The 18,073-nt window shown below is 43.2% G+C and overlaps 1 protein-coding gene across 2 annotated transcripts in view; it reads left to right on the top strand.

Moving 5' to 3' along the window:
• COLEC12 (collectin subfamily member 12) overlaps positions 1 to 18,073 on the top strand; it is a 102,360-nt gene that overhangs the window by 1,879 nt on the left and 82,408 nt on the right. For both annotated transcript variants that reach the window (XM_030012169.2, XM_030012168.2), the window contains exon 2: positions 10,282 to 10,332. In XM_030012169.2, coding sequence (XP_029868029.1) covers positions 10,282 to 10,332 — 51 coding nt within the window. The remainder of the gene's footprint in view (positions 1 to 10,281; positions 10,333 to 18,073) is intronic.

Below are 18,073 nucleotides of genomic sequence, written 5' to 3'. Positions count from 1 at the left end.
TGCGCCAGTTTTGGGGGGAGGCAGGATGCAAAGGACCGAGAACAGCAATAACATTTTTGGGTAGCCGCATACTGTGATGAGACTGGGAACCAGATTTTGAACGCACTGAAGCCAGCAAGCATTTTTGCTGTAGTTTGAAGTGGGTATAGGACGTGGCCTGGTATAATGCGACTTGCGTGTGCTTTGTTCTGCCTCTGTCACTCTTCTTTGCAAAGTGGAGCAGTGGCATTTGGAGGGAAGATGTTACTCCTGCTGGAAGCACATGTTGGTGCCCCACACTCCAGCAAGAGAGAGATGTTTCACTTTGGTTGCTAGTCCTTACCATTCGGTTTTGCTAAGAGCAATCACAGCCATCTTATTTCTTTCCCCCACAGAGTTAGGAAATCGGTAATAAAACATGCAAAGAAGAAACCTTAAATAACTGTGCTAATAACAGGAGAAAAGAGAGACTTCAAACAAATCATCACACCAAGTGCCATTGCCAGTGTTATGGAAGTCAGAGAGCCAAACCAAATTTTGACTCTGTGATTTCCTTTTCTGGGTACAGACTTGGTTTTTCATATTTTCTCTTCCAACTTGATGGTGGTGAGAATTGTAGGACTGTCGAACTTGGTGTAGTTACACATTTTTCTCAATAACAACAAAATGATCTGTTGATTGCAGCTGTCTCTGTATCTACCCTCTCTGGAGAATGGAGGAATATCTGAATAATTACATCACTAAATATCTGTAAGGAATAAATTATATTTTCCATTGCTGGTATTCGTAATGTGTTATGTTTTAAATCAGTAAAACAAATTGAAGTTTATGTTTAATATGCTGGCAGTTTTATTTCCAGCAAACTACACTGACCTCACAAACTTTTTGAGATGCTTTTTAGTAATAATTCATGTGATTTATAAAGGGACTTGACTGATTTAGGGTCAGATGTATCTTTATCAAATGATACGTCTAAGTTGTAGTTATTTATTGGGGTATGAAGGAGTATTTGTTGCCTGGGAAACAAATGAAAACAGCTTCATCATAGTCAAGCACCACCACATGTTCAAAAACATTGGCCCTAATTTAAGACAGGGACAAGCGTTGTTAAAACTGAGAACTTCTTCCTATATATCTGTGATATATTTTGTAATTATTACTTTAAACTGTATCTGTAATCACTACCGTCATGGTGGTTCTGGTGGTAAGTATTTTCGTCTGAAATGTGAATAGTGTTTGGATAACAACTTAATACTAATGCCAAAAGTCGGGCAATGACAAAGTCAAGGTGGTCATTTTGGGACTCTTGCTCCAGGATGACAGAGGAGCTCTTCATTACAAAACCCAAGATAGCTCAGCTGCTTCTTTCTTCACTGGTCCTCCTCCTCCTCCTCCTTCCTTTCTGCCATCACAGGCACCTCGCCATGTACCGCTTGTATAGCGATGGTGCTGGAGGATGAAACGGCTGTTGTCTTGTGCTTGCGAACTGGAATGTGACCAAATACCCTGTCCTGTGCAATTTCTCTCATTTAAAAAAAAAAAGATGCATGGAGTGAAACGACAGGACAGGTTCATCCTTGGTTGTGCTCCACTGAAATCAGTGAAGCCAGCACTGCCTCAGGAATGGTATAGTCTGAACGCCCAGCTTTCTTGGTGTCGACCAGTTTGCCTCAAAGGCAGCTCTATGTGCTTCATGCACAGAGTTTTCAGTACGTAGATTACATTGAGCTTTCATGGGATATGCCAGCTCAGTTTACCTTAAGTTTCCCTTATACGGTGCACACTTTAACAGACAATTAATGACGTATCAGCCCATATTGCTAAAATCATCCCTTCTATGTTTTAACTTGGAGCCTGGGTGTAATCTGCAGGTAAAGCCTCCATTTGCAAAAGCTTAGTGTGCGTGCAAATTCAGTTGCTCTTTCTTGGCTGCCTTGAAAACTCTTAAGTAATCTATTTATATGAGCTCTACCTTCTTGACAGGTTTCATCTTTCTCTCTAACTATTTTGAGGCCACCACTATTTTTAAAGAATAAAGGAATAAAGCTAATTTTCTAATACTGGAGAAGAGTATATCTCTCTCTCTCTCTCTAATCTCCTTGTGCACAAAATCAAATGAGCAGTCATCTACAAATAGGTCTTTCCTGGCTAGAAACTTCAAACTGCGCATTTAAAAAAAAATCCAGTCCAGAGCATTTTGCAGAAGCCAGAAAGCATCTGAAAACCAAGGATTAGAAGTGGAGTGATCCAGTAACCTTTACTTAGTCCAGTTATAACAACGCTTATATGAATATAGTGACATAAACATGAAACATATGCAGGAGCTCTGAGTAGTGTGTGTTGGACATGTCACAGGACCCTACTGCAGAAGTTCAAAGGCATAAGCAGTTATAATAAACGTGTGACACAATGCAGAACAAATCCCGAGCAATGCTACTATACAGTCAGCATGTATCCTGAATGGGTTGGTAGCACAGAGGATTTTAAACATATCGATCAGAAGGATGATCATGCATGCATGTGTCAAAGGATATTCTTATTAATGATATAGAGGAAAGCAGAGTGTTAGAAGCTGTGAAAATACAAGAGAAATCTGTTATTGCACAGGTAGAAATATTACTGTACAGCTGTAGTGGATATTGAGCAGAATTAGCATATAAGCTATTTATGATAGGAGTATTTTTGTAAGAAATTGTAATTATTCATCTTCGCTTTCAATCTTCGACTTTTCCCAGCCACGTAGGACTAAGAATAGCACCGGCGAGCCCATCCCTGTGAAGAAGTGAGTTGTTTAAAATCTCTTGTGGCTCTTTCTTCTCCTACTTTGGATAACATAAATTTATTCTAGACTGATTTTTCTACAGCTGAGAGCTGAACAGAGCCCTTTTTTGTCACAACCGCTGAACAGTTTGCTTAGACCCACATCAAAGACCATTGTGCCCAGAGGTTCAAACACCTTTGCCTGCTAGGATAAGGAGGGAAGGGTAATCTTGCAGAGAGAGCGAGCTGATCAGGCCTTGCAGAGCAAAACCAGAGTAAAATAAAGAAAGAGAGCTGGAAGAAATGTCAAGGATGAAAGCGATTCAGTGCTGCAAAGGATGCGTGCCCAGTTATCTTCAGCTTCACAAAACATTCCTTATCCTGAGGTTCTGTGTGTCAGAACAGAGATTCCCCCCTTCCAGCCCTCCCCCTTGGAAAGCAGAATAAAGATGCTTTTTACCAGGCACTGAAAGTGAACCTGATCCTCCTAATAATGTGAGCATGGTCTGTATGAATGAGGGATCTACCTAAGATGAATTGTCTTTGGAGTTTGACTGCTTCCACCTAAAACTGCAATGCCTTTCGGTGCATAAATTTGAAGTGAAGACTGGGACATCACTGGGGAGCAAAGTGGATGAGTTATGGGAGGTAATAGAAATGTGTTGTTAGGAATGTATATGCCATTTTAATGGTGGTGTTAATTGCCTCCTCTAACATACAGACAGGGAGGCACGATTTTTCAGTGCACTAATGAGAACAGATCTGTTTGCTGTTAAATCATTACACTGAAATACGATATGATTTAAACTTTTAACTTGTAAGGTTGACCCCTCTGCACCATGCAGCTGGTCCAGACCCCCGTACTGTAGCAATGCTCTGCGGCACTTATGGGCTAACAAGTTTTGTCCAAGAAACACCCCTATTTACTGTCTTCATTTTGTGACTAAAAAGCAAAACTAGAGCCATCATTCTTATGCCTCTGAACTTCTTAATCATCTGTCTTTTCTTTGCATTCTTAGTGTGAGTGTTCACATTTTTCGGGCATAGCAGTGGGGGAGTAGATTGAGACCAGAATATTAAAATGCACCCATTTGCCATGATTCTTTGTTTTGTTTGTTTTATGCATGTGTTAGGTGATGAGAGACACAACCCGAGTCTTAGGTTATGTGTCAAGAGAGGATCTCTGGTCTGGGACCTTGCCTCTTGCTTTCTTGTGATACTGAAAGCCAATAAATTCCCAGATCAGCAGCCTGAAGGACAGAGGTGGGGAAAAGCCTCAGTCTCATTGTCAGAATCCAGGCTCAAACAACATCCCAAAGGATGGGGCTCTCGTCTAGGACTGCCTCAGCTGAACCTCTGCCACAGCTCCCCTGAGGTAGTCTGCAAATGAAGAATCCAGGTAATCCCGTCCGAAGGAGCTTACTGCATGAGAGTTGGACAAAGGACCGGGTGGAAAACATGGGCATAACACACACAGCCAACAACAGTAACATTGTCAGCTTGGGAGCTCGTCAATAGGGAAGAGTTTTAAGTGTGGGGTAGGTTTTTTTGAGGGAGGGCATATCAAAATAGAAGCAGAGAGAAAGACCTGAATATGAAAAGGGGCTATAAGGAAAAAGTAGTGGAGAAACGCAGAAGAGGGCAAGTGAAATGAAGCATCTGTGAAGAGAGAGGGGAATGAGCAGCCTGTTAGCACAAGCAGGAGACTGTCCAGAATAAAAGCTATGAAAACCAGTGGAAACCAATTAGACTGATGAAGTCATCAACATCTGAAGGCCGCAGCTGCTTGCTGTGCTTCTGCTGGCTCCATTTCACCTCTAGGTCAGCACTTTGAATGTAGACCCAGTTAATAGTGACCAGAAATGCATATAAATCTGGTGGCAGCTCAAAAAGCTTTTGAAATGTGATATGAGAAACATATTGGTGTTCACTGTTCTCATCTGTCTGAACAGTTGTTAATATTACAGAAACCTCACAAGTGGACAAGTTTTGCCTTTCCATGAGAGGGCTGAGCTGGAGAGAGCAGGCAGAAGTAGCTTTTTGACACTGCAAGCAGTCCCTCGTGAAGGAGATGCACTTGTTACACAGTTCTGAGCAGAGTTCTGCATCCACACTGGTTTATGGGTTAAAGAGAGGAATATCATCATTTTCAACTAATGGGCACAGTGTCTTTCCAAAGGGTACAAAAAAAATCTGGTCTTGATAACATTAAAATGAATTTTACGGAGTTGCACTGGGATGTAACTATATTGTTCCCATTAAGTCAGTGGGAAAGGCAGGGCCCTAACTATTAAAGCTCTTTGAGAGAGAGATTTATTTTAAAGGAAACGCTTACACTTGATGTCATTGTTACTACAAATTAGTCTTATAGTCCTGAGTTCCCAGTGAGGTACTTAGGGGTAAGGTCTAATGTACTGTAAATCCAGTTTTCAGGGGGATTATAAAGTAGCTTCTAAAATCTGAGTTGAAACTTGGCATGACGATATTCAGCCCAGATGCCTCATTCTCTCCTGAAATATATTTCCCTGGATTTTGAAATGCAGTGTAGAATATTGGTGTCTTTTCTTAATTCAAGACTTCAAACAAAGTCTTTAAACAAAGACTTTGAACCCATGTTTACAGCACACAAAAGTTCTAGAAATGATTGGATACCAATGTGTCTGCAGCCACTATACGACCCAGCATCTCTAATGGTTCTGAGATCTAGTTTGCTTCATTAGTGAATTATGTTTAAATGGCTGAGCAGGGTGTACTGTTAAAAGGTGACAGCTGGACATGTACATCGGTAGCGTTCTCTAACACCTTCCGTATGCCAACAATGACACCCACAAAAGGAAGGGGATAATACGGAAACAATTTCCCTAAAATCACCTTGCACCAAAGGCTCCTCAGATCTGGTGCTGTTCCAGCGAAGGGACCGAGTGGTGCAGTGGTTATAGGCCCTATATAGTCCTGGGGCAGATTTGGCATCCTTTTTGGCTCCAGGCCAGCTCTTTCTTACTTGACCTCGGAGTGACTTATAAGTGGTCCATGATTAATTTATTTAAGATTTAAGAACAAGAACTAGAAATTATACAGTTCTACTCCACAGATTTTTGCTTTGCCTCTAGCAAATTAATCAAATGAGAGTCTAATTTGTTTTAGATTAAATGAATTCCCTCTGTTCGCTGTGTTAATCCCCAGCTGAACTGCCTTTTTATAATTTCCACTCCCTTGAAGCATTGTACTGTAACTTATTTAACTCTACAACTGTATTTATTAGAGGTGTTGCAGTAACAATTTATAACTGGAGGGCAAGCAGAATTTGGCATTGGTACTCGGTGGGGTGTGGATATTGCCAAAATATCTCAAAGCTTTTTTTTTGGACCAGAGCTCTTGCTTTGTACTGACTCCCTAAAATATTTGATGTACTGCTGTTCAGCTACAGTGAGCCACTCATTTTTAGCAGTTTGCTGTAAGCTCCACATGACAATCTGCTGTAGCCTTCAAGGAGACTCTTGTAAACCTGATGAAACAGGAGATCTCCGGTGGTCCTTCTCCTACATGGTTAAATACAATTGGTTGCTCACATGTGTTTCTGTTCTGCCCAAAGTTCACCTTTTTTATGGACCTTCCCACTGCCAGAGCTCAGTAGAAGTCAGTGGAAAGAAGAAATCACATATTAACCAGCTTTTCATGTTTCTTCATCTTTCTTATTCTGGATTCCCTATCTTTTGGCTCACAGCTGAGAGCTCGGTAGAGCAGCTTATAACTAAATTATGGCTGGTCTTCCCAGCACTAAAGAGTTAATTCTTCCAGCCTCTGGGACATAACAACAGATTCCGCTTTATTGTCTGCTTCAAGGAGGAGTCTGCCCTTCATATTTTTCACCCACGAAAATAAGCTTTGCCTGTATATAAATGTATATGTATGTAACGGAAATATTGCATTCATTCCAGTCCTCTTTGTAACTGAGAAGGGTTGGATTTAAACTGAAGAAAAATATTTCTAACTTATGGCTTTCACCATGTCAGACAAAACCCTCTTACCCCAGCTGCAGCCCCACTCAAGTGTATGGGCACCACTGGTGTAAAAACACAACATTTCCTTCTGCAATACCAGCCACTGGTGCTCAAAACTCATTAATTTCTTCCACTCCAATTCTGATACTGCCTTTAAAAGCATAAGGCATAAAAACATGCTGGAGGTTTTCTTACTATTTGCTTTCCTACTTGGTGTGTATTTTCTTAACCTCTGTAATTCACCACAGATGACATTTTCGTAGTTTTCCCTAGAAAAGCTGTTCCCTTTTCAAAGAAAACTTAGGTTCTCTTGTATCTCCCTGATTCAAAGGTATCATGAAGCTTTGAGATTTTTTTAAAACTTGTGACAAAACTTTAATATTTTCAGCACTGGAACAGGGAGCTGAGGGCCAAGTTTCTGCTGCCTCCAGTGAGCACAATACTGCCCGAAAGGCATGGGAGGAGCAGGCTGGGGCACATGGCTTTGCCTCAGGACTTAAATTTATGGGCTTGTTTGTTAACTTCATTTTTAATATTTCAAACACAGATTTCTTTTGAAGTAGGACTTTCAACCTATCCTAGTCTCTTTTTCCAAAGGATGCAATGCTGTTCATTTCTGAACATTTAGTCTAATCTTATTTTATTCATTTCCTCTTCCCATCTTTATTTTCCTTAAACTTGTTACATTGCAGTTAATATTGTAAAGTATTATATTTGCACATGCTTTGAGCAAAGTACCTAAGAGGCAGTTGTGACTGAAAGGCTGCTGAGCTTAGTCTGTTAAATAATTTAAATAGACTTCCCCTAAAATACATTGCTGTCTGTTGCTAGATCAACTCATAGGGATTAAAAAAGGGTTTATCTGACGTTTTAGATTTTAGTGAGCAGGGAGCCAGGTCAACAGTTGACAAAACTGTCCTTGCCCATCTCCACTTCTTTGTTTCAAATGCCACAAGCGCTCTTCAAAATTAGGAGATTAATGAATAATTATAAAGTATTCAAAGCTTAAAAAAAAAAAAAATCATCCCTAGCAAGCACAGCATGCAGTGTTGCAAATATTAAAAAGTATATATATATATTTTAAAGTATATAAGTGTGTATATAAATATATGCAATATATATATAATATATGTATATAAAACATATATATATATATATAGCAAATATAAAAATGTCCAAAGAAACAAAAATATTATAAATGCATGGCCAGGGGGCAATGCCATTGGGCTAAGTGTGAAAAACTAAACGACTAGGGAAGAGGCTAGCAGCCCGGGAGGAAGGTCTTGGAGATGTGGTGTAGGATGAAGCCGCAAGATTTAAACATGGCCTGGCTGCATACATCAGATATGGATCAGATAAGCCAGGTTACACTGCTGAGAAACAAAGGAGGCGATTGTGTTACAGCCCCGATAGCAGGAGAGGGCAGGAAGCTAAGGGCTCTGGAGCTCATACCTTTTTTTGTGTGGTGCTCTTTATCTTTTGTGCAAGAGGGAAGATTTTTCCGGAGTAGTTCACTGCTGAGATGAGAAGCTACGTTGTTGACAGTTTATGGTTTATTAGTATGTCATGTTTTGTTGGGTGACCTTGTCTTCAGATAACATTTGGTACAATTGTGAGGGTTAGTTGGGTTTTGTTTTTTTAAAGGTTTCTTTCTGCCTTCAAAACCAGGATGTGTTTGTTTTGCCTAAGGAGTGTCCACTGGTTCTTCCATTTCTTTATATGCACCTTTGAACTGGGGGGTCTAGCTTAAGATACGGACAGGAACGCCTCTGGCAGTGAGCAAACTTTGTGTTATCTGGAGAAGAACATGAGTTCTGAGCTGTTTTTATCAAAAGTGCTGTCTGAGTAAAGGGTGAAGTTCTGCAGAATGATGCATTTCAGAGACTCCTCTGCTGCTTCAGGCAACGTCTCCCTCAGACTTCAGTGCAGGGCACCTTGCAGGTCAGAAGGAGGTGCAGGTCAGATTTGTTGCTGGACATACACGCAAATGATTTATACTTTGCTGAGCCTGGATGAGGACCATCTCTTTACTTCACCTTTGAATTCATCCCCCCAAAGCTCTGTTGTGGCCTGAGTTAGCTGCGGCACCAGTTAGCCCAGTCTCATGAGGCAGAGAAGCCTGTTCATGTGCAGTAAGTCTCTGGACAGCAAAAGTCTAACTGAGCACAGACCTCTCGCTCCATCACATCTGTTTGAGCTTGCTTTTCCACTGCCGCGCATTAAATGTTCCCTTCTGGTGAATCCCTTGACTGGCCTTTGAGCTTCTGTTTCCTTCTCCCCTCGTGTCGGGGAAAGGTCTGGATGGAGAGGTTGCAAGTGTGTGAGCTTCCTCAGCATCCCATGCTGGAAGGGTGGCACAAGGTGGCGAGCAGGCGCTGAAGCTCCCCGGGGTGCTGAGTCTGCCTCCCCGGCACTGCAATGCAAACAAAAGCCCAGGAGTACCCAGGTTTTGGAGAGCAGGGATTGCCGTCAGTCCCCAGCAGTGGTGTTCACAGCGTGGAAGCAGGCTTGCCTGCGCGCTTCTGCTTGGAAATGCGGCAAAGGCAATGTGGTTCCCCAGCACAGTGGTGGGCTGTGAACCACCAGCCACCGCTTGGGAAGCCATGTCCTAGGTCCTGTTTAAAGACAGCCCTGCGGAGTCTTCCCCCCACGTGAAATGGTGCTTGTGGGAGGGGGAATGGGTCTACTGTGCTCCCCCCTGGGAAACAGGGAAGCAGGAGATGAGCAGCCTGGGCTGTGCTGCCCTCCCTGGCAGTCGCTTGGTGCAAAGCCTGGTGCTGGTGATAAGGCAGGGTTCTTGCCTTCCTGACTCAGCAGAAAGAGGGGTTGTGTTGGTAGGAGGATGAACACATGAACACAAACATATTCTTTTTTTTTTTAAAGAAGTCATGGGTGTATTTCTTCTGCTGATGCCAGCCTTTTCCATTGCTGCTGGAAGGAAGTGGAGAGAAATTAAGCTTCTGACAAAATAAAATTGTGATTATTAGCATTTTACTGCTGGCTAGCTGGTGAAGATGAGAACAAAAGGGCTTAAATGGTTTTTATTTTTCTCATCTGTTTGAGTTTGTCAGTTCTGTTTCCCATTTTTTATTGGATCTTGCCTCTTGAGGCCAAGCTAGTACTCATGGGAGGTGGTGGATGGACGGACAGCCATCCTTTCTGACTCCTCTCTTGTTACTTGGCATAGGAGTGCCATGGTCCGGCCACAATTGTGGCCGTCATCATGATGAAGGGACGTGTCTGCTCTGGTCTATACTTAGGTGGCCAAGCAGGCCTCAGGATAGCTGCCAGCTGATAAACCATTTGTAGTCTGGATTTCTGCTGGGGATACTGGTTGGGGGAAAGGCTCTGAAATGCCTTTTCTACCTGGGGACAGAGGTGGGATATGAGCAATGGAGGAGAAGATCAGTAACATGCCTTACAAATCTATTGAACGTTCAAGTACATTAATTTATGAATGTGCACCTGTAAAAACCTCTTCCCATCTTTTTCCAGTGGTAGTAGTAATACTCTGTTGCTCTGTCTTTCTTTCTTTCTCCAGACGATTTTGCAGAGGAGGAGGAGGTGCAGTCCTTTGGCTACAAGAGGTTTGGTAAGTGGCAGCAGGTCTTTCAGCTCACTGTTGCGTAGTGCTTAGGGTAAGTCAAGTCAAACACTTGCTATGAAAACCTCCCTTGCTGGCAACATCCAAACACACAGGTACAGTCCCATTATCCACTTCAGTAATATCTGCCTAGAGGAAAGTGTGATTTTTAGACTTGGTTTATTTTCTTGGCACTCGCAACACTTCAGAAATAGCCCTGATCAGAAACAAGAAGTTGGTTTCATTATTTGATCATTAGCATTATGAAAATGAAGCCCACACCTGAACAGAAATTAATGTGCTGGCTGTAAAAAAGAGGTTCCAACTTCTTACATGTCCTCTGCCCAGCTGGGCTTTCCTTCGGCCCACAGGCTGATGTGCAGCAGGGTTTGTAGGTGTTCCCAAGTGGTGGCATGGGACCTCCTGTAGACTCACAGAAGTTGTACCGCCAGCTGAGCCAGGACATATGCTGTGCACTCCTCTCAAAAAAGAAGTAAAAGTATATGGTATGAATGCATTCTGATGTCAAAAATTATTAAAACGAGGTCAGTCACTTTCTTTCCTTTTTCCACTTTCTTTCCTTTTTTTGAAGTTTATTCACTGAAAATGGCCTTCTTGTGTGAAGAAGGCAGTGCTACGCATCTCTGCGCATGTGTCAGCAGCCTTCAAGGCTCCTCTTTTCAAGGCTCTAGTGCTGCCTTTCCCTCGGGGAAACATTTCAGTCTCTGCAGCTGATAGCTTCACCTGGGGCAGGCTGACTCCTGTCCCTTCAGCCACAGGGAGGTGACACAGTGGCCTCTGAGCTCCCACAGCGCCAGGTCTGTTTTGGAGCAGCCAAAGGGGCTCATCATCCAAGCTGCTAGCTGCCTTTTCAACTGTAAGCCATCAGGATAAAAGTTCACCTTATTTTTTCTATCCTGGGAAAGTGGCTGCAACAAGAGTCACTTTCAACAACCCCACTTGGCAAACGGATAGGAAAGGCAGGCTGAAAATAAAAAACAAGTCAACAGTTCGCTCCATCCCAAAAGGAGCAGGGGGAGCCAGCATAAGGAGATGGGGCGTTCAGGAGATGGGGCGTTCAGGAGGTGGGGATCACATTCGCATGACCTCTTCTACCCCCTGAACTGCTCCACCGCTCCCTGCTGTTGAGCTTTATTTTGGATAGGTCAGCCAACCACAGAGCCAGCATCTGTGGCTTGGAAAGTCCTGCCATAAGGCTGCACACAGGGTTTTTTCCTACTGTTTTTTTTTTTTTTTTGTGTGTGTGTGTGTGGATTAGGCCCTGGAATAGCAAAAAAGAAAAAAAATCTTCAGAAATGGGAAGAAATGTTAACTGTTCATTTCTGTCACCTCCAGCTGAGTAAAAAATATTAGGATTCATTAACACCTATAAAAAGAGCTTCCCTCTGTGTTGCCCACTACCTAGCTATCCCTGGTCAGCATGCTTTTGCAATGAACCGCAAAAGATTTTAGCAAGGAGCGGGTACCCCACTATCCTTACTACCCCAATAGTAAGTGAACTGTTGTGACATGATGGTATTTTTGCACGTTAACTCGCTTTCATTTCTTTCTTTCTCCTGGGTAATGTGGTGCTACCAATGTGAGTTATTTCTCCCCTTAGAAATGCAAGGTTTGTCTGAGCATTTCCAGAAATGCTTGTGCTGTTGTGCTTGGTGGGGCAGTGGGGAGGGAGGAGAGGGCCAGCAGTCTGGCAGTGGCAGGAAGAGGAGATTTCACCACAAAAGGAGGAGACAGGGTAGTTCCACCCTTAGGAAACAACCATAACCCCCTTCTTCTTCATGAAAACAACATCACTGTGGTCAGGGAGGTGTCCCAGATGTCTACAGCACAAAAGAAGAGCCTCGACTAAAGGGGGAATGGGGTCATGAAGCCATATCATTGGCACTGGTGAGTTGTGTAATTCAGTAGTGTCCTGATCCAAGAAGCCTTCTTTGTCTACACTATTTTTGAGCCCAAACTTCCTCCCATACCCGCTTCCTTATCTTTCCCAGCATTGTGGGGCAGCACAGAGAGGAGCTAGGCTGACCTGGTTTCCATACATCCCTGCACCAGCACGCGTGCTGTTTGCCTGCGAGTGCTCATGCTTTTGTGACCCCTAAAGGGGTTATTTCCCCTCCCTCAGAAAACCCAACTCAGTAAGTTCCCATTTCTACAGTCCCTGCTGCTTTTCCAGGCAGCTTCTGAGCAACCTCTGGAGGGAGTGGGAGCCGTGTGCCTTCAGCAGCACTGGCTGCTTCACCTGGCACCAGACTCATCCATTCAGGAAGGTGACATGCACATCTTTTAAAAACTCCAAATTCACTGGCCGCCTGGGTCGGCATTTCCAGTGAAGCACCAGAGGTTGCTCCTGGGGCCAAAATGCAGCCGAGTAGTTTGAGCTCCTGTCTGACCAGTAGGAAATGTTATCCCTGCTGTCCCAACTGGTGTCCCCTCTTGGCCCTGTGTCCTCACTGGTAAGAGAAGGCAGTATGGGGGAAGCCCAAGGCAAGAACCAAGTTTTGTTATACAAACCCTTGATAAAAGGTATTTTTTAAAGGAGTCTTGTCCTGTCTGCTGGCTGGCACTGTAGAAATCCTAGCACTGTTCATGTACAGCCTGCTGGACTGAGCAGTGATAAAAGCAGCAGTGGGTTGTTTTTTTCTCAGGAGCCATGGTGTAAGAGCAGTTATGTTAATATATTGTTACTGGAGCAGTACCTGTATGCCCCGTTGACATGAGGCATGGTAAGAGGACCATGACTCAAGTGCCTTTGACTCCGTTTGGAAGTGTGAGGCTTTGTCTGGAGCAAAACGTGCTTTGAGGGGGAGATGGCTAAAGCATGACTGGTTTGTAAAAAACATGGCTTGCAGGGAGTCACTTCTGGCAGCTGGGAACATGTGTTGGTCAGCACTTGGCAGGCAAAGCCTTGACCAAACTGCTTTCCTGGAGTTTAGCTGAAGAGTTTATTATTAGCTGCCTTGTTGCTGGAGCCTGTAGTTTGGTTCAAGGAAGGAAGAGATCTGCAGAGGCAGGGAGGGAGAGAGGCATTCTCCAACAATTCTCCTGCACTGCTTCCCCTTTTTCTGAATCTTTCTGTCCTTCCTCCTCAGATAAGCTAATTTCAGAGAACTTATCATGCTACTTTATTTTTTAGTTGGCAGAAAATTAACTGGTCATATTAAGCCAAACACACTAAGCAAAACACACTAACATATTAAATAACAATGAATATAGATGCAGACAACTCCAAGATGCTAGGAAAATACACACCAGCATTTTTTCTCTTTTGAGCTCAGGACAAATCTGCTGCTGGGGGTCAGGGAGGTTAAGGAAAGCGCTCTTTCCAGCTGACTGATGCTGTTTACTTCTTCTCAATGGATGCTACAGATGTGCAGGGATGCTGCCAGAAGTGCGAAGCTCAGCTGCAACGCCTCCAGATTGCTGCAGTGAGAAAGCACGTGAGGAAGCATGTTTCTTATCACTGTTACTTCATCATCAGTCGCTGTTCAGGCTGCTTTGAAGTTATCTGCTCCAGATAACAAGCTATGCCTCTCCACTGGTTTTCCTCTACCAGATTGCCACTGATGTTAACTCTTTCGTCAATCAGTGTCATTGGTTTGCACCACCCCATGCACTCCCCACTTTGGGAGTGAATGAGGAAAGGGTGAAACTTGCTTTTCAATATTACACACTTTTGGGATGCTAAATGTCAGGCTTGAGAGCTCAGACCAGTTTCTAGATGGTAGATACAGGATGAGATCTCTTTACAGCAGGATTTTGACTCTTTCCTCTGAGATTTGGGCTCTGGGTGTAGCTGCAGGCAATGGAGTTAAAGGGAACTAATGGACTCTGAGGTGGCAGATCTGATCTTCCTAACTTGTGGCATTCCCAGGTAATAGATACAGAGATCATTGTGAATTTTGTTACTTTATGTTAATGTTTCAGAACTTAAAACATGCACTTTACTGAATAGAGTATTCAATGTAGAAATTTCTGTGTGAAATTATTCAATGCATAGTTTAAAGCTACGGTATGATATCGACCAGCTGAAAGCAAAGGTCATGGTCTTTGAACTGTCAAAGGGGATGGTCTTTGAACTCTTGTGAAGCACATTTGTAATGTTTTAGAAAACAGGCTTTGAAGAAACTGGCTGAAAGCCCTGCTGATGAAGAGAAACCTCCCAAGGAATCAGAAGATAGGGCCGGTGTAGTACACTATAGATAAGTAGGAGACTAAACAACTTGTGTAAGATAATTACTCTTTGCCCTTGGCAAACACAGCCAGAATTGGAGGCTATAAGCCTGTCCTCCATAGTAGGATGCACCTCGGTCACCCTTATGCTCTTGACCGTGAGTCAGGATCCTCCCTGCCTTCACCTTCCCGCTCCCCTGCCATGGGGCTGAGCCATCGGTAGGGGACAGTCCCTTGTGTGCCCAGTTATCTCCGGTGCGCTAAGGCACTGGTCCTCCGGTCTTCCCCACATCCTGTTGGTCAACAGCTGATGGGAAAGGAGGGATAAAAATTACTTGGGGCCCCCCTCAAGTAAGGTAACTTTTTTAGGTATCTTCCATAGGGTATGCAAGAGATGACTGGGTCAGGATGTCCCTTCTGTGCGGTTATGACGATCTAGCTCCTGAGCATCATTCCAGGTGTAAGAATTAAATCTAGGAATTTCTGGACCAGAAATGGATGAATCATCCTGCCATGTGGTAATAAAAACTGCTATACTAAAAAGAGGTGAGGGGAACTCCCCCAGTTTAAAAACATATTTGGAAAATATGATTTTTTTCCCTGATGAGTGGCTTGGGAGCAGCTGAACTAGATCCATTTAATAACTGTTTTCTCACTACATATTGTTTATAGTATTTATACAGTGAGAAGCTATATATTATTTCTCCACCTTTGATAGGATACAACTGGGGAGTTTTAGGAGTGTAACAATTGATAAAAGCCTTGTGAATGGTTTACAGTGAAAAATGAAAACTTTGAGATAGAAAACTTATTCAGAAAAGTGTTTAAAAAATACAATTCTTTTCTGCCTATAAATAACAGTTTAAACATGATCATGGTAAGCCAAACTCATGGCTTGGAATTTTGTGATAGTTCAGGAATAGCATTTATTCATTAACACTGCACAGACTGAATAATTTTAGTCCTTATCTCTGGATAAATCCAAGCCATTGTTCACATCTATAATAACATGCACAAAAAAAATGTCTGGCATCAGTCTGGTGGTGTGCTATATCCACACAAACCTTAAGCCCCTAACAAAAAAAAAAATTCTGAGCTTTAGGAATTTGTCAACTTTTCTTTATGGTTTGTAAATGACCAGTGAGGGATTTCAGGTGCCACAAGCCACATCCCTCCCTGGGCATTCTTTCACATGTATGCCTGCAGTGTGTGATCATATGGCTTAATAAAAAGCCACAGGGTCATCGGTACTCACAAAGCCAGAGGAAAGTCGGGCATGTTGCTTCCAGTTCACTGATCTGGCCATATTTATCAGATGAGGATTTTGTGTCCAGGGGTAATTAAATCCTCAGTGAATGGCAGGGCCCATGTGGCTGTTCATTTTAGGCTGAGAAATTTCATTTGGAGAGAACTTTTTAATTGCCATGGCCAGTAAGGTGGAAGAGGGCCGAGCCTGCCCTCTCCTGGGGTGAGCCCTGAGCAGCAGAGAGAGCCCAGCGCCCTCGTCCAGGGTTTGTGTGGGGGCTTCAGCCCCATGCATCACGGGCTGCATCCAGAGGGGCCACCTGTGTAAGCGTTTCTTTGTCATTCTTTTCTTTTCCAGTACATACTCAGAGTACTGGGACAGTTGGCAGGGAACTGAAGTCTCCATAAATAAATAAATGCTGACGTGTGTGCAGTATTGCCATTGCAGAGGAACGTCAAGGTGCTCACGAGCCGTCAAGGTGCCTGTGTGCCGCCAGCGTGTCCCTCTTCTGTCAGTAGCTTCTGTCTCTTGTGATGTAGAAGGCATGGGTGAAAATGGATTATTGCTGATATATCCAAACCATGAATTTAAAACCGCCAGTCTTCCTAAAGATGGTAAATTGTTGGCGCACCCTGACAAATCTGTCAGTGTCAGGCAGTAATAGTGTGATCCAAACGTTATCAGATCTGTGTGTCCTGTGCTAACTTACTGAGGAGCTGTAGGAGCTGTTCAGCTCTATGAGTTTGGAGTTGCACCTCTCCAACCTGTCCTGCTGTGCCTGGCTAAAGGCACTTCTCCTTCTAATCCAAACCCATAAAGAGGCCTCTTAGCAGTGCTGTGGGGACTAAAGTCATTCCAGCTGTGTGCTCTTATGTAGGCAATCTATTTTCTCTTAGTTATGGGTATTTCCTATCTAGTACAATTAAAATTCTTGACATGTTTCTTCATATATTGCATTTGCATGCTTGGAGCAATACCTGTTTGATCAATCTCTGTCTTTTACAGAGGTGCGTTGAAAGGTGGTGTGGTCACCATAATGTGTGAATTTTCCTCTCTATTATTCATTAGAGCTATAAAATAGGTGTGTGGGCTGAACAGCCCATTGTATTTACAAATGGAATGAAAAACATCGGCTGTACTGTAAGCAGCACCTGGGGATTTTGTATTTATTTGCCTGTAAGCTAGCTGGACAAATAATGATGTTTAGTAACATCAGCTTGCTGCCGAAACACCTAGGCTGCATTATGGGCTGTTCAACTTCATAACAAAATTACCTGTGAGATTAATGTCTTGGAAGGAAACTAAGCATTGTATTTGCAGCACTTGGTACCATTATGTTTCCATGCAAAGGAGTAACACAGGAAAACTGTGGGAGAAATGAAAATTTCTGATAAGAAGCCTTCACAAGAAGGAAGAAAAAATGATTAGAAATACCTGTAAGTGGACTCTCCCAGCGCTGCTGTGGGATTGTAGCACACACCAGCATTACTCCTGAGTTCCTCTTAAGCTTCATTCAAAATACAAGACTGCATCTGTAGCCAGCTGCTACTATACTCTGCTCTTTACTGCATGCTGTTAACTATAAGGTTACAAGTGCTCAAATGTGTCTATTGATCTTTGGCTTTTCTGTACCTGCTTCAGAGTTATTCCCCATCAGAAAGCTGCTGTGCTGTGCTTACTACCAGCGACACAGACACACTGGTGTCTCATGAGAAAGGGAGTGCTATTTTCACTTGAGAATATGTTGTTAGATATATCTAACAACATGCACAAGTAAAACACATACCTGTCAGGTGCTGCTTACATTGGTATCCTAGATTCCTTTTATTTCTTGGGAAGTTTCTCAAAACGTCCTGGAGCGCTAACACCGTCATTAAGTGAGTTGGCAGAAGTGACATCCCCGCACCTGATTCTACAGGGTGCTGAGCGCTTTGCAAATGCTGCTCAGCATCCCATTGAGTCAGGCCCCTGAACGTGCAGTCTGCATGAAGTGGTGCTGCTGGTATTACTTTGTCAGCTATTTATGAACAAGTATGCTAACAGCAAAGAGCTGTGTGTTTTAATTAGCAGCTACCAAGAGAAATAGTTGATACAAGTCAGTTTGACAGACGAGTTGATTGACATATGCACTGTCTCATATAGTAAGCCCCTAACTGTCAGATTAGGAAGCCTCTCTGCCTTAGGCTGCCTTGCTCAAAAGCCCCTGTAGTGATTCCTGCTTGCTGCAGGTAAAGGAGCAGTCATGTCTCCTGCTGTCCACTTCAGCAGCGTCCCAGGGAAGGGGAAAGATCAGATTAAATTGTTAGTATGGCA

The sequence above is a fragment of the Aquila chrysaetos genome, chromosome 4 (assembly GCF_900496995.4).
Source record: "Aquila chrysaetos chrysaetos chromosome 4, bAquChr1.4, whole genome shotgun sequence".
In the NCBI taxonomy this organism is placed as follows: domain Eukaryota; kingdom Metazoa; phylum Chordata; class Aves; order Accipitriformes; family Accipitridae; genus Aquila; species Aquila chrysaetos.
The sequence above is the reverse complement of the archived record's forward strand: the minus strand, read 5'-3'. Positions and strand labels throughout refer to the sequence as shown.